At 38.9% G+C, this 23109-nt stretch overlaps 1 protein-coding gene across 1 annotated transcript in view; it reads left to right on the top strand.

The window, feature by feature from the left end:
• Window positions 1-23109, top strand: part of EEIG2 (EEIG family member 2) — a 64021-nt gene that overhangs the window by 19736 nt on the left and 21176 nt on the right. The window contains exons 2-4 of the mRNA XM_004388050.2: window positions 12581-12701; window positions 14231-14260; window positions 21324-21440. Coding sequence (XP_004388107.1) covers window positions 12581-12701; window positions 14231-14260; window positions 21324-21440 — 268 coding nt within the window. The remainder of the gene's footprint in view (window positions 1-12580; window positions 12702-14230; window positions 14261-21323; window positions 21441-23109) is intronic.

The raw sequence follows: 23109 nt of genomic DNA, 5'->3' as shown, positions 1-23109 counted from the left end.
TGAGAAACTATTTGTTCTGTAAACCTTCACCTAAAGTACAACTAAAAAAAATAAAAGAGTAGATACTTCAGTTTGAGTGAAGAGTGAAAGTAAATAATAGGGGATCAAATTTGAGAGACTGAAGTTAGACTATGGAGGGTCGAATACATAGTTGAGGAATTTAGCCTTTAATCTACAGGCAATGAGGAAACATAAATTTCCTGATCTGGAAACTGGCTGATTGGATCTGTGATTGAAGAAACTATTTACAGCTGTTCTTTTCACGTGTGTTTTTAGACCATCCAGAAAGGAAAGACAAGACTGAACTCCTTAGGACACAAAGTATTTTTTTTAAAGTACAGATAACCTGCTGACTTAATTTCTATCCTTTTCTTGATTGTTAACCAAAAAAAAAAAAAAAAAGGTTTTATTTATTTTCCATGTTCTTGCATAATTCATCGAATGTCTTATTCAGAAAGGGTACTTGGGTAATTTTTGTTTTGTTTTGTCAGTCCTTGCTTACCGGAGAGAATATCTTTAGTTTGGGCTAGGTAGAGATCTTTAGTTCCCACCAACTTCTGAGTTCTATAAAGTTGTTCCCTTATCCCCTTGTTCTTAGGAGTTGTAGAGAACGTATTTTCATTCCTATGTGTATAACCTGATTTTAATTTTCTATGTTCCTGCAGTATTGTTACCTTATTGAAATAGAGAAATTTTATATCATTTCCTTTTGACTAAATTTTCCTAGACCATGAAGTTCTAAGGCTGAGGGCTTTCTTTAGACTAGTGTAGGAATGTTTCTTCTTTTATTTCTTTTTTAGTTGTGTCTTCTTCATCTGTACTGTTCTTTCTGGAAAGTGTGGAAGTGATGCTGTGTAGAAGTTGTCCACTTACAGCAAAATAAATTTATTTTCCTAGGTGATAAAATGTTATTTTTGTCAAAAATATTCATTTTGATGCATGGAATCATGACGTTTTTATGCTAGATAGCATCTAATTTAACATTTCTGCTCCTGGATAAAGGAAGTGAGGCCCCAACAGGATGATTAGTCAAAAACCACATGTATAGTTTATAATAGAAGATGTCTTAATTCTCTATTTTTTGTTCTTTCTGCTATGCTATCCTGCTTTCCTTTCATTGGCCTTTAAGATGAAAAGTTATGAATAGAAAACTATATGTTAATTGACAGGTGAACAGGATGCTAGTCTTCTTTTTTTATATTGTTCTACTTGTTTGTATTAAATGTTTAGAAATTTGATCAAAATGTATAGAAGGGATGATCTGTGACTAGTTATGAGGGAACTTAAAGAATACATATCTTTAAATTCGTATTTTGAGTTTAAACTTTTTTACTCATAAAAAACTAGCCAATTATACTACAAAAATGGGCATTTTTTAAAAATAAAATTTCTCATTAGGACATCTGTCAGTCACTGAATGGGAGTCTGTCTTAACTGAGGCTACAAAGACTTTTTATATTATAAATAGCAGGTTATAAACATGTAAGTTTGCCACAAACATTTATTTGAGGGCCTACTGTGTACCAGGTAGTACTATGTTTTTTATATGAAGTTTGTCACGAAAACAGTTTCGAGCAATTAACAGTGGTCTGTTGAAAAACTTGCCTGCATTAGAGCTCACTCTTTTCTCTTTTCCTTCTCATATGGAAGAAGAGCCCCTTCTCCTGTCCTGGAGAAGGATCCCATCCCCTCTGACCTTTTCAGGGATGCATCTGCTCTGGCTCAATCATTTATATCCTCTCAAATCTTGGGCTCTTTCTTTTTACTGCCTCTTTCCTATCAGCATTTAAGCATGCTTAAATCTCTTGCACATTAAAATGAAATCCTCCCTCTACCTCCATATCTTCACCTGGCTGCAGCTGTAATTTTCCCTACTTTATTACTTAAATACTTGAAATGAGTTGTCTTTGTTCTCAGGCTCCACTTTCCATAGTAATCTGGCTTCCACCCCCACCTCCCCACTGAAACTACACATGCCAAAGTTATTGGTGACTTCTTTGTTGCTAAATCCAGTGAATTCTTTTAGTCTTTATCTTACCTGACCTCTCTGCCACATTTGATACCGTTGAGCAATTCCTTCTTGAAAAACTTTTTCCCGGCTTTGGTGATAACTTGTTCTGCTTTTGCTTCTCTCTCTGTCGACACTTCAGTCTCCTTTGCCTGTCCCTGTCCTCTCCTATACTCTAAGTATGCATGTTCCCTGGAGTTCCAGGCTTAGCTCTTTTCCCTTCCTACTCTACCCACTCTCCCTGAATGGCTGCAACCACTCCTGGCTCCGATAACCGTTTACATGCTCAGGACTTTCACATTTGTATTTTCAACCCAAGCCTTTGAGTTCTAAATCTATATGCCTACTTGAAACCCTGATGGCATAGTGGTTAAGGGCTATGGCTGCTAACCAAAAGTTGGCAGTTCAGACCCACCAGGTGCTCCCTGGAAACCCTATGGGGCAGTTCTACTCTGTCCTGTTGGGTCCCTATGAGTCAGAATTGACTTGACCTCAATGGGTTTGGTTTTTTGATTTTTTTATCTGCCTACTAGACGTTTCAGATGAAGGACTCACAGTCTCTTCAACTCAAAATATCCAGTACTGCATTACATTTCCTTCACTCTACCCTCACCAGCAAAATAAATCAGTTAGTAAATAAATAAATAAGGAAAAATAAATCTTCTTATGTTCCATTTTTTTCAATGAATGATATTACTGTCTATTCAGTTGCCTAGGCCAAAAAAAAAAAAAAAAACCCTCTGGAGTATGAGAGATTCATTTATCCTAAGTATTGTAATTAAAAGTCACAATTCTATACGGGTAGTCCCCCAATTTATGACATATTCGAGTTACGTGACGAACCATGCTTACAATCGTCTGTTTTTTTGGTTTGTTTTTGTTTTTGTACATCTTATTGTTAGTAATATATGTGTGCTACATAGAATGTTGCAGCACATAATTTGCTGATGTTATCATTCTCATTTGTAATGTTTCCAACCCTCAAAGACAAATATAGACCAGATTTGTAAAGATACTGGTAATGAAAGGCAATAATAATGAAAACTAAAAAAAAAAAAAAAAAATGAGGTATTCGACTTATGTCAGAACCTACTTACAATGGAGTAGTCGTTGGAACAGAGCGCTGTGGTAAATCAGGGACTACCTGTAGATCTAATTTATACTTGGAGTCTTAAAATATTTGTTTTTGCCTTGGTTCTCAAAGATTTCTTTTTTCTCAGTAATCTACATCTTTTATACAATAGAAATGTTCATCAATGTTGAAGAAGAAAATGTTTCCTATAAATTTGACAGTTATTTTACTCTGGAGAACAAATTTAAGTGGGCTTGTTGTTAGCTTCCGTTGAGCCAGCACTGACTCATGGCGACCCCGTGCACAATGGAATTGTACCATTGCAATCCATAGAGTTTTCATTGGCTGATTTTTGGAAGTGGATCACCAGGCCTTTCTTCCTAGTCTGTTGTAGTCTGGAAGCCCCCTTGAAACCTGTTCAGCATTATAGCAAGCCTCCACTGCCAGACAAGTTGTACTATACTTGAGGTGCATTGGCCAGGAATCAAACACGGGTCTCCTACATGGAAGGCAAGAATTCTGTCACTGAATTAACACTGCCCTCTAAGTGGACTTAGAATTGTATATAATACCAACTTCTAACGTTTATTATTGAGGTACACTATAAGCTAGGCACTGTTCTAAGCATACCAAACCCACTGCTATTGAGTCAATTCCAACTCATAGAGACCCTGTATGACAGGGTGGAACTACCCCATAGGGTTTCAAAGGCTGTAAATCTTTATGGAAGCAGACTGCCCCATCTTTCTCCTGCGGAGCCGCTGGTGGGTTCGAACCACTGACCTTTCACTTAGCAGCTGAGCACTTTAACCACTGTGCCACCAGTGTTTGTTCTGTTTGATAAGCATCAAAAACCAAACTCATTGTTGTCAAGTCGATTCCGACTCATAGCGACCCTATAGGACAGAGTAGAACTGCCCCATGGGGTTTCTGAGGAACGGCTGGTGAACTCGAACTGCCAACCTTTTGGTTAGCAGCCAAGCTCTTAACCACTCTCCTACCAGGGCTCCTTGATAAGCATAGTGTGTAATAATTCATTTGGTTTCCCCAAGTTCTCATGAGGTGTAGGTACTGCCACCACCAGTGTTTTACAGAGGAGGAAAGGGAAACAAAGAGGTTAGATATCTTATCCAATATAACAGCTGGCAAGTAGCAGAGGCAGAATTTGAACCCAAACCTACCAGGTCTGCGTACAAGCTCTAAACCTCCGTGCATTGTTGTTAGGTGCCATCGAGTCGGTTCTGACTCATAGCGACCCTATGAACAACAGAATGAAACACTGCCTGGTCCTGCACCATCTTCACAAGTCGTTGCTATATTTGAGCCCATTGTTGCAGCCACTGTGTCAGTCCATCTCGTTGAGGGTTTTCCTCTTTTTCACTGACCCTCTACTTTACCAAGCATGATGTCCTTCTCCAGGGACTGGTCTCTTCTGACAACATGTCTAAACTACATGAGATAAAGTCTCACCATCCTTGCTTCTAAGGAGCATTCTGGCTGTACTTCTTCCAAGACAGATTTGTTCATTCTCCATGCATCACTACCTGGAACAATGACTTGCATTTCTCACAGCAGTTTCTTAGCACTTTTTATAAAATGTTACACATACTTTGAATTACCAAGACGTGGCATAATTTTAAATACGTGCCTAGAGTATATGCATGCAAGTTATTCGTAGGATATTAAGTAATGCAGTTTGCTGGTGCAGTAACTAAGGAGTCACCAAAAAAGATTGGATCCATAATTTTCATTTTATTTTACATTAGCTTTCATTTTAAAATACTTTGTAGATTTTCTTTGACTCTTTTGAAGCATAAACAATGGCCATAGCAACATTTGTCTAAGTCCTCTGCGTATTTTATTTCGTATTCAGCAGCTTTATCGTTTTATCTTAGACATACTTGGCTTTCCACAGTTTCAGCACAACTCATTTTCTGTTGCTTTGTTTCTTGAAAGTGGTTAAGCAACTGTATAAAACTCATAGGAAATTAATGACTCACATAACAGAAAGCATTTACTAATGTGACCTTTGTCTCAGTTGCCAAGTAGTAGAATGAGTTTGTTTCCATGGTAACCAATCAGTGTAACAAACGTCACAAACTGGCTTTGTCACTTTTTATTTGCTTAGTTTGAACAGCTTTCCGACAGCTGTGTGTGCGTGTGCGTGTGTGTGTATACACATTAAAAATTATCACCAAAAAATTCTGAGTAATTGCTTTAGGGACAAAAAAATTTTAGAGAAACTGTTTAAATAATCCAGGGCTATTATTTTGATGTTACAACCCTAAAAAGATTATTGAACTTAACATGTCTGTTTCTACTTAAGTTCATATCAAGAAAGGATGTAGGCAACAATTTTTAAACTTTTAAACTTTTAGAAATTCATTTATCATATTGGTTCATTTGAAATATACATAATCATAGGAGAATATATCAGAAACAAGGCAGGAACAAAAGGGAGTTAGGACCCCATCCTGGGAGATGAAGACTGAATGGAATGAGGGAGAAAGCAAACTTAGCCCTTCCCCGGGGTGAGAATGCTGTAGGATAAGGGAATGGAGGATACTGAGGTATTCAGGGAACCAAGGCAGATGCGGGCCATGTGAGACACTAGGTCTTCACCTGAAAGCTGACTTGGGGAAAGCTTCCTAGAGGAGGCAATGAGAAAACTAAATGAGTTGGAATTAAACCGGTGAAAGTGAGAAGCTGGAAGAAAGAGTAGATAGCATTTAGGGGAAAGAAAACAGCATAAGCAAAGGCACACATGTAATAGTGTGAAGTAAATGGGGAACAAAAAGCACTATGAGACAGGAAGAATCAAGAGAGAAGGCTAAAGATAGGCCGGGGTTTAATCATGGTGATGCCCTGTTAAGGAGGCTAGACCTTAACCTGTAATATACGGGGAAGTGGTGAAGGATTTTAAGCAGAGTAATGACACCTCAAATTTGTACTTTTTAGAAGTTGCTGTCAGGTAGCAGTGAGGAAGTTAGATTTGAGGGAGGATCATTTAGGAGACCTATTGCTGTATTTCAGGGAGGAAATACTGAGAATTAGGGTAGTGATGCCAGACACAGGAAAGGAGTTGACTTAGATACGAAGTAGCATAAGCAAAATTGGTGGCTGGAACTGGTCGTTTTTGGCCCATGCATGACTTCATTTATTCAATTGGTCAACAAATGCTTTCTGTAGCTGACAGTGCAGAGTGTTATGCTAGATTCTTATTTTCTGCCTTTGTCATCTCTGAGTTTCTCTTCCAATAAAGATCCCTTGTACCACATCTTGAGATAAGTAATAAACAAATACATTTTTTTGGAGCCCTGATTCATCCCAACCTGATCTCTTGGCTCATTGGTCTTTCCTTATTTTCACGTAAGTGCCTGTTCCAGCGTCCTAGCACATATGTCAGTCGACTACTTGGGAGGCAGTATTTACATGTCTGCATAGTATAGTTGTGTTTTCTTAATCCCCCAGAAGGTAGACCTGACCTTATTTGTAGCTTCATTGGGTGTGGTTTTGCAGGTCATGAAAAATATGTCTAATAGGTTCCAAAGGGTTTTATCCATACAGTAATCTTAAATGAGGGAAGCAGGACTCTGGTATTCCTGGAGCATCTATCACAATGTGAATAACATTTTGAACTCTACAGATTCAGACCTAGGCTGTATCAGCTAGTATTGAGTTCAGCTGCATATAACAAACCCCAAAATAAGTAGTTTAAGTAATAAGGTTTAAGAAGTTTGGAGGGAGACAGTCAAGGGCTGGAATGACAGCTACATGGTTATTGGGACCCCATCTTCCTTCTCTCTAATTATTAGCACATTTCTTTTTCCTCAAGGTAGCCTTATGGTCCAGGATGGCTGTTGACAGTAACCATCATCATTACAGTTTCCCAGGCAGAGGAAGGAAAAGGGGTAAAAGGCCAAAGGACACATCTCAAGTATCCCTATTTACAGTGCCTTTCTAGAAGTCCCAGCCTGTAATCTCTGTCTTAGCTTGTACTCAATCCCATGGCTACCCCTAGCTTCAATGAGGAATGAAAAAATGTAGTCTTTTAACTGGGCATGTTGCCATTCTGAATAAAATCAGCATTCTGTTTTTAAAGAAGGGGAGAGACTAAACGTTGAATAAGCAGCTGGCAGTCTCTGCCACATATGCTTCTGGGCAAACAGTGTTACTAGTTTACCAGCCTGCTGGTATGTACCATGATGGACAAATGTCAGAGGCCCAAAGTCTTACCTAGAGGCTAGGAGTAGTACGTGGAGATCTCCAGTTAACAGATGGATATTTGAATCTGAGGACCAAAGTAGAGACTTAGAGTTATAGTTTATCTGTGTATATATAATAGTTAAGGCCATTAGAGTAAAAAGAAGCCAAGGATTGAACATTTTAAGGAGATAGAAGAAAAAGAAATAGTCAACAGCAGTAGAAAGGGACAAGAGTATTTCAGGAATATGTAAGAGGAGTCAATTACGATAATAGAAAAAAACCAGTTGGATTTGGCAATTAGGTGAGCCGTTTAGTGGAGGGATGGGAAGTAGAAGCCTGATTTTGGGCGGAGGGGGGTTTGAAAGTAGATGGAAGGTGAGGAAATGGAAACTGTCTACACTGTAGAAGGTTCTTCAGATTCCAGCTCCAACCCTTTCTAGCTGTGTGACTTTGGACAAATCACTTAATTTCTCTGTATCCTAGCTCTTTTATCTATAAAATAGAGCTAAGAGTACCTTCCTCATAAGGTTGTTTTTGAGGATTCAATGAGTTATTACGTGTAAAGTATTTATAACAATGCCTGGCGTATAATAAATATTCAGGAGATATTGTCATCTTTGTTACCATCATCATTAGCGTCTTCATTATCTAGTGCTGCCATAACAGAGATACCACAAGTGAGTGGCTTTAAAGAACAGAAATTTATTTTTTCACAGTTCTGGAGGCTAAAATTCCAAATCAGTCTCTCCGCCCTATTGATTCGTTCTGTGAGCCTCTCTCCTGGTTCTGGTTTCTGCCAGCAATCCTTGGCGTTCCTTTGCTTGGATACCATCCTCACATGTCCTCTGTCTGTCCCTACGCGTGTGTCTCTGTGTCCGTTCTGGTCTGTTTATAACTCAGATTTAGAACCCACCCTGCTGGAGTGTGGCCTAATTAACATAACAAAGAAAACCCTATTTCCAAATAGGATCGTATTACAGGTATTTAAAAACAAAAATCAAGTCGATTCCAACTCATAGCGATCCTATAGGACAGAGTAGAACGGCCCCCTAGGGTTCCAAGGAGTGGCTGGTGGATTTGAACTGCTGACCTTTTGGTTACCAGCTGAGCTCTTAACCACTGCACCACCAGGGCTTCATTATAGGTATAGGAGCCAGGATTTCAATATGTATAGGGGACACAATTCAATCCATAACAATTAGTAGCATCATCTAGGAGCTTGGACCTGAAGGGAAAGAGAGAGGTAGTAAGTACATGGAAACATAGGGTTTTGGAAGGATGTTTTTCTCCCTGAAGATTTAATGTCATGTCCTTTATGAAAACTGCTATTCTTCACCTTTATTCTACAGTATAATTTCAATTATCTGCCTTTAATCTCCTATTTCTTCCCAAACCTGGCATACTTAGTGTTGGCCTCCTCCGCTCTCTAGCCAAACTAGATAAATATTTGTGCAAATACTCCTTTCCTGTTCATTTGTTTTTTAAGGGAAATACCCACATACGTTGTTCACTTGATTTATTTTTGTTTCTCTGGCCAAAGCTGCCCTCCATTTGTGCAAAGGATAGCATATACTCTTTGGTATGTAAAGGCTGCTATGTTATAAGGGCAGTTTAAGCTAGATATAAATCTAAGATGTATTTCTCTAATGAGTATTGCAGAGGAATTAATGTTATTTCACAAACAAATGGAAAGTGACAACATGAAGAAGGTTTTTGGGCTTTGCATGAGTATTAATTAAGGGATTTTTATACTTATATAATTCCTGGAATAATTGGCTGAATAACATTGTAAGATGAATTCTGCTATTCAATTTTCATATATCAACCAGTAAAGAAGATTCTTTGGTTTTTTAAATTTTTTTTAATAAAGCAACTAGAATAAAATGGCATGCAATATTACATACTTTTGTTCCCATTTTCAAATTATTAGCTCTTGACCAAAAAACCAGTTCTGGCTCATGTTGACCCCGTGTGTGTCAGAGTAGAGCTGTGCTCCATAGGGTTTTCAATGGATGATTTTTCATAAGTAGATTGCCAGGTGTTTCTTTCAAGGTGCCTCTGGGTAGATTCGAACTGCCCACCTTTCAGTTAGTAGCCTGGTGCTTAACCTTTTCCACCACCCAGGGACTCCTTAATTCTTGACAGTGCTTTTTAATTTGTTAATTTGGTTTTTATTTTTAACAAAGTTATAAATGTACATAGTTTAGAGTCTAATGGTTTTACAAGGCAAATTATGGAAAACTGCAGCCCTCCCAACCCATCTCCCCTATGGCCTGACTGGGAAGATGCCAGGAAAAGAAATACACCAATTTCTCTCTCCTTTTGTCCTCCAGTATCCATCCTGTGCTTGTCCGTTTAGCACATTCCGAAGCAGAAAGCAAGGGAGCTCAGTTTATGTAGTTCAAAAAGATCAGCCTCATAGGCCCGGGAGAGGGGTAGAGTGGATCTGGAATGACAGACAGAATATCAAGCCCATTAGTTTGATTTCGACGAGTACTTTTTAGTTCTCTGTGTGTTCTTTTTTTATAGCATCCTATTCCTGTATGGTGGATGCAATATCTTTTTTTTATCTCTCTAAAGATTTGTTTTTCTTCTTCCAACATATATATAGTCTTGTTTCCACTAAGTTGCTTTTTTTCCTATTTGTTTTGGCCTCTATCTTTCATATTAAGAGGCTTTCCTCAAGTGTCTGCTCAGATTTAACTGTGAAGCACTAAAAGTTGATTAGAAGCTTTGTGCATGTGAAGGGTGCTTGTCAAGTCAGGATTTTACTGTAGGTTGGGCTGGCTGGGCTATTTTCTTGGGAACTCTCGACGTCTGTATTATTATATCTTTTCTTTGGGGCTGGTTGGATTTCCTAGAGAATACTCTACTACATCTTCTTGACAAATATATTCCTGGCTCAGCATTCTAAGGAACCAGTTTGGGGGAAGAAGACTGGAAGTCTCAGCATTCAGTAAGTCATCTTTCATCTCCCCACCCCATCATGCCATCAAGCCATTTCTAAAAGCTGCCTTCAGATCAGGCAGTCCAAAGATGTGTTTTACCTTGTCAGGACAATAAAGCTCAGTCTTCTGCTAGAGTCAGGGAAAGGGTCTGAGGATCTGTTTCTAAGACAGTTTTGAACCAACTCTTTTGCCTTTTGTCCCTCCTTCATTCTACTTCAAGTCCAATTTAAGATTCCTGCTCTTGGCTTTCACCATTGACAGCTTAGGGTCCAGCTTTCTTAGGTTTACTAAATCAGCTATCCCTTGTCCTTTCCTGGCCACTGATTTTTGTTATCTCGCTGGTTCTCTTTTTTCCCTTGTGGGTAATACCTTTAAATTTTTTTATTAAGTTTTTGGGAGGGAGCAGAGGCTAATACATGTATTCAACTTGCCATCTTTAACTAGAAGTTTTTACATAATTTTATAAGAAAAACAAAATGACAGTTTAAAAATTTTTTGTGCTTGTTTCTTGATTCCTGATCATAAATCAGATATGACCTCAATGACAGGGATAACCAAGTGCCCTGAAACTCAGCATACATACTTCCTCCAGCAACTCTTGAAGCCTAAGAAATGTTGGGAAGGAAGCAACAATAAGAAATTCTGGTTTTATATTTTTTTCATGCTTGTTATTTTCATTATTATTTGTTGATTTTTATTTTAATTCACTTATTTTTGAGTGTACAGGTTCACTACTGCTCCTCTGACTGGGGATGCCTAAAGTTGTCTGATAAGTACCTCCAGATCCATCCTTTACCACGGAACTTTCATTCTGCCTGCGTTGTGATCAAACTAATAAATTACACCCCCGGTGGATTGCAAGGGAAGCTCCCCTAAGAATACATACACATACTCTTTGTATCGTAATTGATTAAATCATGTCAGGGTCCTTAATGAAACAAAATAAAACGGCCAAAGTTATCATAGTTAAACCTGTGATAAAATATATGCTCTCTTCTCTTACCCTGGAGAAAGACATCATGCTTGGCAGAGTGGAGAGTCAGCGAAAAAAAAGCCCTCAACAAGATGGATCGACACAGTTGCAACAATGGGCCCAAGCATAACAACAATTGTGAGGCTGGGGCAGGACCAGGCAGTGTTTTGTTCGTTGTACATAGGGTCGCTATGAGTTGGAACTGACTCGGCGGCACCTAACAACAAAATAAATGCACACGCCACACAAATACATACTTGGTTTTTAAATTGCATTTGCTTTTGTGATTCCTATTCTTGGACTTCTGGATATTTTTGCAGAAAGCCATAAAACCAAACTGATTGGCCCTAATACAAATTCATGTTATTCACTAGTACAGCTACAGGTTGACTTCTTAACACGTTTACCACAGCATTTATTCCTAACTGTCCTCAAGCCTTTATCTAAATTTTCAAGTCACTCACCAACTCTTTTCACTCTACAAAAGTGACCTCACTTATTACTTTGCAAAAAAATCAAAATTATTCAACCTGAACTCTCTTGCCTTTCACTTTTCCTTTCTCCAGTTTTCTCTTTATTGTCACCTGTTGTCTTTTTCTTTCTTCCTATGTTAGAGGAATAATTATTCTCCTTTCTAAGGCTAACCCCCCTGTATTTACACAGAAAAGTAGAGGGAAAAACATGTGCAAAGGCCTGGAACCTCGAAAGAGGAGAGTAGTTGGAAGAGTATAGATTTTCCTTTGTGGACAAATGGGCTTTACAGTAAAGGACCTGGCTTAAAGCCAGTTCTGCAGCTTCCTACCTTGAGGTAACTTCTTTCCTTATGCTACATTTTTCTCATCTCCAAAGTAAAAATACCACCACCTACCTTGTAGGGTTGTTGTGAGATTAAATAGCATGTGGTAAGCTCTTAATAAATGGTAGCTTCTGTTGCTGTTATAGTTGGAATAAAACTGTGATAATAATTCATTTTAGAATAAGTAGTTGTTTATTTTTCTGTCTCTTGCACTAACTATAAAATGTAAGCCCTATAAGGTTAGGAACTCTATCCCTCTCATCTTTGTGTTTTAAACACCTAGCACATACGCAGCACACATAAAATAAATGTGTATTGTTTGTTGAATGAATAGTGAAGCCTCAATTTATATTGATTGAATTGATAAGTAAATTCCCTTTCCCCTCCCCCAGTTTCCTATGAATAATTAGCACCTTCCAAAGATTTTCTAATCACATTGTTAGGAGTTTGTTTTCTTCCTGTTTCACTGTTTCCAAATACTGGTTTTAATAAATCACTTCTGCATTATAGATTGGAGTGAAAGTGTGAGTGTGCTTTCAGTAATAGTTATTAACTGCTTCTTTCTTTTTTCCTTCAGGGAGGTGGTGCAGGCAAACTGTGTTCACTGGAGAAAGAAGTTCTCATTTATGTGCAAAATGAGTGCAAGTGCTGCCACGGGCATCCTAGATCCTTGTATCTACAGAGTGTCTGTGAGGAAGGTATAAAAATAGCCTATTACTTCTTCCTTTTCAGAAATCATATAATTAGTTCCATAGTCACTGACTTGCTTTATTTAGCTCTGCTTTATCTTTTTCATCAAAACTGTTAATATATGTAATTTCACTTCACACTTGCAGCAATAGTTTAAATTACTGTGGTAAATATGAAGAATTTGAAGTTATAATTAAAACATTATTTAAGAACCTTCATCTCACTGTGACTATACATATAAGTATTAACCTTATTTGTGTTAGTCTGGGGGCTGGCTATATATGTCTGTATTCTGCCAGTCATTGAATTCTTGTTCTTTGTTAGGCATTGTGTTGGGACTTTACATATATTACTTCTAACAACAACAACCCTGAAATCAGGTGTCATTTTCTTCATTTCCAGGAAAACCGAGAATTAGTTACTTGCCCAAATTCACACAGCTAATACATGGCAAAGCAGGGACTCAAATCCAAATATTTCTGATTTTAAGGCCATATTCTTCTGTAGATATTTCCTTTCTACATATCAGATTGAGGCAGACTGCCAGTAATGTACAAAAACAGCACTTTCATATGGTTCAACCTAACACGTATGTAAGTGTGTGATCTTAGCGTTTATGAGTATAGAAGAATTAGTCAGTCACCACTACTGATGAATTAAATTACTGGCTTTAAAATATAAATTTTATATTTTACATTTTAAATACATTTTTTAAAATTATCAAAGTAATACTGTACATGGTTAAAAATTAAATATAGAAGGATTTAGAATGAGAATCAAGAGTCTCTTGCCCTGCTGTTTTCCATTCCAGTCATGTACCCTTCTGTATTCATCCATACCAGATAAAAAATTATATTTTTAGCTTTCTTATTCTGCCTTTTGAATGAACCGATTGCACTAAGGAGGAAGGGATATGTGGCTGTATTTTTAATTCTCTTATATTAATCTACTCAGTTAAAATATAACATAAATACATATATACATAAAATGATTTTTTACATGTTTTAAGCCTTTAATGAAAATAGACGTCTAAAATGTGGAAAATAAATTGCAGAGAGACCACTTATGTGGTTGCAATAGTTCAGGTGAGAAATTCTTAAGTCTTGGCATAGAGTTTTAACAGCACAGATGGTAAGATTGAGGATATATTTTGGATGTAGACCCCACTGATGGATTGGAGATGGGGAATGAGGGAAGAAGAGAGTTGAGGATAACCCTTAGACCTCCTGCCTGGTGATTCAGGTTCTTGCAATGAGCCAGGACACTTTTTGGAAACTCTTTTCTTCAGCAGATAGATTAAGTATTAGCTTTTATTCTCACCATTTGTCTCTTTCAGATTAAAGTTAAATGCTAAATAAAAATTATGGTCATTTTGGGAGACATGGGGCTCCAGATAATTGGGTTTAAGATCATCAGAATTTTTCTGTGTATGGTATGTGCTAGCATGTAAATATCTATACTTCAGAATTATTTGCATATATTTAATATTAAATCTTTAATCATATGATATCCTTATAGTGTTTTCTATCTTTGACAGGAACTAAAAGGTGGAAAAGCCTATGCAAAGGTAAGTAGATGTTGTTTAACTCTTTTGGAGTGTATAATATTTGTTGTCCATTGCCATTTATAGGTTTAAAAATTAAATGGTTCACTATTCTGCTTGCTTTTCATGCTTGGCTATTTTTAAATAAAGCAACTTGGATCCAATAATAAATTATAGGCATATTCTTTCTAAATGCTGATTATGGGATGTTATTATTAAGTTTTAGCTTCCCTACTGAAAGGTGAGCTCTGACTTGCATGAAGCCATGTTGTTGTTAGCTACTGTAGAGTCAGCCCCCTACTCACGGTGACCCCATGCACAACTGAACAAAACACTGCCTGGTCGTGGGCCATCAGAAGATTGTGATTCATATGGTTTTCATTGGCTGATTTTTGGAAGTAGATCACCAGACCTTTCTTCCTAGTCTGTCTTAGTCTGGAAGCTCTGCTAAAACCTGTTTAGCATCATAGCAACACACAAATCACAACTGACAGACAGCACATGAGGTGCATTGGCCAGGAATTGAACCCAGGTCTCCCTGATCTTTATGGGAGCAGATCACCAGGTCTTTTCTCTTGTGGAGCCACTGGTGGATTCGAACTGCCAACCCTTCTTTTGGTTAGCAGCTGAGTGCTTAACCACTGCACCACTAGGACTCTTTACTACAGTTACTTGCTATATGGAGGAGCCCTGGTGGCGCAGTGGTTAAGAGCTATGGCTGATAACCAAAAGGTCGGCAATTCGAATCCACCATCCGCTCCTTGGAAACCCGATGGAGCAGTTCTGCGCTGTCCTGTATATGGCATTAGTAGTGAATGTGCGCACCTTTTTTGCTGAATGGAAAGAATTAGTAATTAGAATACTACCAGAACTCACACACTCATTTTTTCTCAGTCTCTGTGAATGGTATTGTCATCCCCCCATTTATCTGAGCCAGGGACCTGGGCATTAGTTCTAACCACTAAATCTAACTAATTCCCTAAATGCAGTTGGTTGCAATATCAGTTAGGATGCTCTTTGCTATAAGTAACAGAAAATTCCTTATCTGGAGTTTTTTTAATATCATAAAACAGATAGATACGAAATAGAGCTACCCTGGGATTGGCTAATCCACTGATTTAACAAAATCATCAGGAACCTATATTCCTTTTCTCTTTCCATTCTGCCATTCTTTATGTGTTTACTTCGTCCTTGGTTAGCTCCCCTCGTAGTCACCAAGTGTTATGGATTGAATTGTGTCCCCCAAAAATGTGTGTTAACTTGGCTAGGCCATGATTTCCAGTATTGTGTGATTGTCCGCCATTTTGTCATCGGATGTAATTTTCCTGTGGATTGTAAATCCTACCACTATGATGTTAATGAGGTGGGATTAGTGGCAGTTATGTTAATGAGGCAAGACTCAGTCTACAAGATTAGATTTTGTCTAAGGCCAGTCTCTTTCGGGATATAAAAGAGAGAAAGGAGCAGAGAAACAGGGGGACCTCACACCACCAAGAAAGTAGCACCAGGAGCATAGCGTGTCCTTTGGACCTGGGGTCCCTGTGCTGAGAAGCTCCGTGACCAGGGAAGATTCATGAGAAGGACCTTCCTCCAGAGCCAACAGAGAGAGAAAGCCTTCCCCTGGTGCTGGCGCCCTGAATTTGGACTTGTAGCCTACTAGACCGTGAGAGAATAAATTCTCTTTGTTACAGCCAACCACTTGTGGTATTTCTGTTATAGCAGCACTAGATAACTAATACATCAAGTAACTAGTTGCTCAAGTTTTAGTCAACACACTCACATATGATGAACTCCGGCAGCCTCCCCTGTATGACTATTTTTTTGAGTGAGAAAACTTTTGCTAGATGGCGCTCAGAGGATTTCCCTGTACCTCTCTTTGACCAGAACTGGATCATATGCCCACCCCAAACCAGTCATGGACAATAGGAATGGATTGCCATGGTTAGCTTACACTAATCACCAGGCAGGACCAGGCAGTGTTTTGTTCTGTTGTACGTAGGGTTGCTATGATTTGGAACCAACTTGACGGCACCTAACAACAACAACAATAATCACTATTTAACCTTAAAGTAGGGATTGGGTCAGCTTCGTTGTGCACATAGGTGAGTTGAGCTGAGTGGACACCTGTTGGGTTTACAATTAACTTTACTCAAAAAAATTTGGTCTCTGTCCTTGGTTCCTGAGAGATGACCTCTAAAACCTTAGATTTCCCCAACAGTTAAAGTGTCTTTGTTATCTATAAGGGCTCCAGTCCACACCTCTACCTGACAGGTTATGCTAATGAGGGTAACTCAGGTGGGGGCTAACCATGCCAAAAAGACCCACCTTGTGATATCAGCTCCTTCAGGGGAAGGAGAGGGGCATGATTCAATCAATTATGCCTATGTAATGAGGCCCCAGTAAAGGCTCTCTGGGCACAGAAGCTCCATGGGGTTCCTGGTTGGTGAAAGACATCAGTGCTTGGGAGGGTAGCACGTGCTTTGGAACACGGAAGTTTCATGTTGGGAACCCTCCCAGCCCTCACCCTTACGTGTCTCCTCATTTGTATCCTTTTTGCTATAAGAAAATTATAATCTTAAGTACAGCGCTTTCCTGAGTTCTGAGTCGTTCTAGTAAACTATCAAACCAGAGGTAGTAGTGAGAGCCAGCAGATCAGAAGTGAGGGGGCCCTGGTATCCTGAGGGGGTAGAAGAAGCCCCCAGATTTGGAGCTAGCAGGTCAGAAATGAGAGAGCCCTGAGACAGCTGGTATGCTAAGGGGATAATGGAAAACCCCTGATTTGTAGCCAGCAGGTCAAAAGTGAGGGTGTCATATGGACTCGGAAGCTTGCAGCTGGTGTCTGGGGTCTTGGGCAGACTTGGCAGTCCAGAGGACTGTGTCCATTACCTTATGAGGTCTGACCTCATTCTGGGTAGTTAGGGAAAAAGTACTGCTTGCGCAGTCGGTGTCAAAATTGGAACAGAAGTAAAACAGGATAGATTAGAACTGGATTGTACTGGTTTCGACTCAACATGTGAATAAAATCAAGGCTCTGCCAGCAAGGAATAACAGGGTATTGAATATTGGGTAGGCATCCAACAAGATCTGCTATGATCAACAAATGCTCTTGATTTTTCCCTTCTAAAAAGCTCTTGATATCATCCCTCCTCTCCCTTCCCAAGGCCACACTACCTTACGTTATGCCATCATTATTTATTTAAAACCTGCATTGGCCTCCTATCGAGTCTCCCTGCCTCTTTTGTTGTCTACCTCCAGCCCATCCTCCATATTATTGGCAGACTGATCTTTCTGAAGTTAAAGCATCATATTCCCCTACTTTAGTCCTTCAGCAGCTATCCATGCCTGTAAAAGAAAATGAACATTTCTTAACCTAGTGTATAAGACCCATCTTGATTTGCATATCATCTGTTGTACCTCATCTCTTCCACCTAATTCTGTACACACACACACACACACACACACACACACACACACACACACTCACACTCTTGTCCTTACGCTTCAGACATACTGCCCCCATAAGCCTCCTAAAGCATCTGGTGTTATTGTAGCCTCTTTGCCTTGTGACTTGACGTTCTCTCTGCCGTGCATGTGCTTCTCCCTCCCTTGGCCTGTCAACTCACATGTCATTAAAGACTCAGCTGAGTCATCCCTCTCCACTCAGAAATTTTCTTTTCCTCTCTTTCTTGTAATTGTGCCTTCCACTATCATAGTTCTTAGCGCACTGTATTATAGGAATTTGTTTTCTATATTCCCTTCTTAAACTGTGAGCTCCTTGAGAGTAGGAATGGTTTATTTCATTTCTATGTTTCCAGTGCCTCACATTACCTAGAATGTAGATGCTCAGAATTATGTTCTGAATGAAGTGACATCAACCGCAGATGTGTCTAGTATTTATGTATATGTGCCATTTTTGTAAGACAGTTATCTCACAGAAGCCAAAGGACAAATCATAAGGAAATACAGACACTCTGATACCTTTCTAGAATGTAAGCTCTCTGGAGGTAGAATCCTTACCTATCCCGTTCACATCTACTTCCAGTGTCTAGAACAGAGCCTGGTACGTAAAAGATGCTTGATAAATGTTGAATGCCATCATTGGTTAACCTTTAGCCTAAAACATCACATTGAAATACACCACCTTTTAATACGCTTTCTTAGCAGGGACTAACCAAATACTTTTTTTTCCTCTGGTATTATGCTTAGTGACACTGTAACCTAGGAATTTCAACAGTGGCTGGTGAGCCAGTGGCTGCTTTTTATTTAGCAAATATGTATTGTTCCTGTCACAATTCTAAGTGCTGGAGATACAGCAGGGAACAAAACAGACAAAAAATGCCCGCCTTTGTGGAGGTTACATTCTAACAGGAGGAGGGGGCATCAGAAAATAGGCGGAATAAATATGTATGTATGTGATGTGATAATAACTACTAAGGAGAAAAAATAAATCAGGTAGGGGGTTAGAGGGTGACAACTTTAGGGGAGAGGAGAGAGGCGCAGGGCATATCTTCGGATGGTCTGAGAAAGCTCCTTTAAAAAGATGACATTTCAAGACCTGAATGGAGTGAGAGAGAAAGCTACAAGATCTAAGAGAGAATGTCTCAGACAGAACAGTAAGTGTTAAAGGCCTTGAGGTCATCTTGGCATTTTCAAGGAACAGGGCATTGTGGCTAGCAGAGTGAGGGAAGAGGAGAGCGGAGGGAAATTAAGTGGGCAGGGTAGCCAGAGACAGAGGGATTGGAGACAGTCAGCACAGACAACTATTTCAAGGAGTTTGACTGTAAAGAGGAGCAGAAAAATGTCCAGTAGCTGGAAGGGGTTGTGGGGTAAGAGAGTGTCTTAGGTATCACAAGTGGGTGGCTTTAACAAATTTATTTTCTCACAGCTTAGGAGGCTAGAAGTCCAAATTTAGGGCACTGGCTGTGGGAGAAGGCCTTCTCTCTCTGTCAGCTCTGAGAGAAGGTCCTTTTCAGCTTCTGTTCCTTGGCTCCTTGGTGATCTTCATGTGGCATGGCATGTTTTCCCCCAACTCTACGCTTTTATATCTCAAAAGAGATTGATTTAAGACACACCCTACACTAATACTACCTCATTAACATAACAAAGAAAACCCATTCCCAAATGGGATAACAGGTATATAACACCACAGGTATAGGGGTTAGGAGTTATAACAGCTATTTTGGGGGCGGGGGGGATGGGGGTTACAGAATTCCGTCCGTAACAGAGAGGTTTTGGTTTTGGTTTCTTTTGTCCATTCAGATGGGAGAAAATCCAGCATGTTTGTGTGCTGATGGGAATGATGCAGTAGAGGGAAAATTTTAGAATGCAAAACAGAGGGAAGAACAGCTGATACAATGAACTGGAGTAGGCTAGAGGAGAGCAGGTAGCCTCAGGTAGGAGCACAGCCAGTTCATCTGTAGTACTGTAAGTGGGAGGGCAAATATATGGGCACAGATGCAAGTAAGTGAGTGGATATGGTGACAAGAGCTTGTGGAAGTGCTGTTTTGATTGTTCTTATTTTCTGAGTGAAAGGAAGCAAGGTCATCAGCAGAGAGTGAGGATAGGAAAGGAAGTGTTGGAGATTCACAGAGAGAAGATATTAAATAGACTGTTGATAATGTGTGATCTAATAGTCAGTGTAAGTCTCACATGCTCAGTTGGATGTGGTTTTGCCCTAGACACATCCAGGCTTTATCTAATAATCTGGACCTCATCCCTAAAAAAGGCAATGAGACCAGAGTCACCAAATGAAGATTATTAGATGTTACCTGTGGCTTGATGTGTGCCTTGTATATAGGCCTTGTGACCCTTCAACTGGGCTCTATAAATTCTTATTCTTTATTCTTTTCAACCTATTAAACGCTACTAAAATAATACTCCAGACTGCAATTAAAATCTTCATCCTAAATGCCATTTTCATGTGCCCACTGTGTGTTTTAAAACCTTAAAGCAGACAACTTAAAATCACAGCAGTCTTTGAAATTTAGGATACTTTGTGTTATTGTACTCAAGGAGAAGTGCTTAATTAACTACAAGCACAATACATTTTTCACTGTTAGTAAAGCACTCTAGTTATGTAGAGGAGACTTAATTTGTTCAAAAAATAATGATCTAATGGAGTTGATTTGTTGTACCACTTGCAAACAAGAAATAGGATTGAGCCAACATCAGAGGAAAGACCATAGGAAATGTTTCGTAGCTATGGAAGATGGGGACAAAAGCCAAATAGTAATAAGGGGAAGGAACAGGTTTAAGCTGAACTTTTAGGTAGCAGCATAGAGGGTAAGTGTGGGGCAGAGACAGGGGAAAGGGAGAAAGTAGATTCAATAAAGAGAGATTCAGCTCAGGTAATCAGCAAGGCAAGTGTTGTGGAACGTGGGGCAAGAGAAGAGGCTTGTTCCAAGGAAAGCATTTGATTCACTTAAATCATTATAGTTTTTACGTGGAGAGTGAACAACTTTATAACCTGCAGCTATCTTCAGTCATCAGTGGTTAACTTGGCAAGAGTGGGAACCAGAATAGGGAGAAGAGAGTTTTATATTTGTATGCAAATTATCATCTGATTGGTCTGCTAGTATTTCCCATAGTGTCGTGTGAGTACCACTGCTACTGGCAGTAATTTTAGTTGTTTGATATATATTATTTTTATTTTAACAGTTATATATATTTTAATGTGTGTAGAAAAATATATTTAGCACATCAAATCTGTAATTTTAAAGATCCTAGAGCTATAGCTGCTAACCAAAAGGTCAGCAGTTCGAATCCACCAGCTGCTCCTTGGAAAACCTATGGGGTAGTTCTACTTTGTCCTATAGGGTCACTATGAGTCGGAATCGGCTCGATGGCAGTGGGTTTTTTGTTTGTTTATTTTTGGTTTTGGTTTATAGCTTAAGAGTAGAATAGGTAATAAATTGCTATAAAAAGTATGCCAATTTAAAGACAACTATTAAGCAAATAGTTAAATGGCAGAAACTACAAATGACTGAAGTTTGAGAAGACTGGTCTAGGGCATGGGTTGAATGTTTATTTTAAAGAGACTGTGATAGAAGCCTAGTAGATATTAATATAATTTTCTTTCTTTTCATAGCTGGGCTTTGCAGATCTAAACCTGGCAGAGTTTGCTGGATCAGGAAATACCACTCGTCGCTGTTTACTGGAAGGCTATGATACCAAAAATACAAGACAAGATAATTCCATTCTTAAAGTAAGCACATTTCAAGATTTACGTCAACACACAAGACTCTGCCTTTAAATAAGTATAAGCATATACTCAGTGGCGTCGTTAGGAGGGAATGGTGGGTGCAGACCATTCCGGGTGACACTGTCAGAAGTGGTGACACGAAAATGACTATCTATAAAGTTTTTGTGCAGTGTTTCAGAAGAAATTTATTATTTCTTATAAAAATATCCCTGTAAATAGTTATAACAATGAAAACATTCTTCGTAAGCCCAGCTTATATATATTAGTATACCTACAAGGCTAAAACTCTATGCTAATTTACTTTTTGAACCTTCTAGTGCTTCAGAGCTGTCATTATTACCCAATGACAGGAATGCCTCGGATCACATGGTTTCGTCTGCACGCGCTACTAGCGTGTGCTGTTGTTTTCATTGCTGCCAGTGTTTTTATAATAGTTACTGATTTTGTGTAATTTTCTGGTGTTATAGCTATAACATGGTGGTAATTAGTATTTGTGAACCTATATCAATAACTTTTTTGAGAATGAAGTAGTAATTAAAGGAAGAGAAGGAGAAAAATCAAAAAGACTTCTGTTCAGTTACTAATAATGTTGTAATTCAATGTGGAAAGATTTTACAAAACAATTTTCGTATAATCTAAGAAATATTACATTTAAGTAATTTATAACTATTTTATCCATATTATTCTATGATTAAAATTAGTAACATTAATACAAAAAACATTACTAAGGATTCTGTATGATCTAGTATGGGAGGAGGTCCGTGGAGGGGGTAGGGCTGACACCATGAGTTACTGCACTGAGTGACACCAACCCTAGTGACGCCACTACATATACTGCCAAGGGCAAGAGTGAATCAATACTGAGATCATAAAATGACCACACCACTGGAATATTCACTACCTAGGAGGAAAAACCTATTCAAAACACAGACACAGTGAAAAGTAACAAATGTCACCTTCATGATCTTAAGGTGTTTTTCTTTGGTACTAAAAACATACGGGAACAATACACACAACCACTCAGCATAAGGGCTCATTGGGAGGAAGGAGCTTGATGAATACCTTGAAATGTTTATAACCCCCAAAAGGTGTCCAGAGTGACGGGGGTGGGTATATAGAAGTCATACATAGAAGTCACTGGGCTCTTTTATAACTAGTGAAGTGGCAGATAGAACTCACCCCTGGACATCTGCCGGATTTGTAACCAAGTGCCATCAGCAGTCACATATTATGGTGATCACAGAGATAATAATATATACTTCATAGAGTTGTTGGGAGTATTAAGTGAGACCAAATGAAAAAATGTAAAGTACCTGGCACCTAGTAAAACTCACTGAATTAATCTTTTTCTGTATTTTAGCTACATTACCCTATGATAACAAAGTATCTAATAAGAAGAAAGGAAAAAAATTATGAATAAAAACTAGAAACTCCACTACTTTTACTATCCACTCTCCTACCACTATCTCATATGCTTCCAGCCTTCACGGTCTACTGATCACTTAGCTCTGTTTAACCTTACCACTCTCCATGTCGTCCCCATTTGCCTTCACTTCCCTCTTTGTCCAGCTTAGATTCCATGATCTATGATTATAATGCCCTTAAAAAATACTCCCTCATCCGTTGTCCCTGCCTCCCTCCCTTGCTCTCCCCTGAGTAAACCCCAATCCCA

This window comes from Trichechus manatus, unplaced genomic scaffold (assembly GCF_000243295.1).
Source record: "Trichechus manatus latirostris isolate Lorelei unplaced genomic scaffold, TriManLat1.0 scaffold00204, whole genome shotgun sequence".
Lineage (NCBI taxonomy): Eukaryota > Metazoa > Chordata > Mammalia > Sirenia > Trichechidae > Trichechus > Trichechus manatus.
Note: the sequence above shows the minus strand (reverse complement) of the source record. Positions and strands in the feature narration are given on the sequence as shown.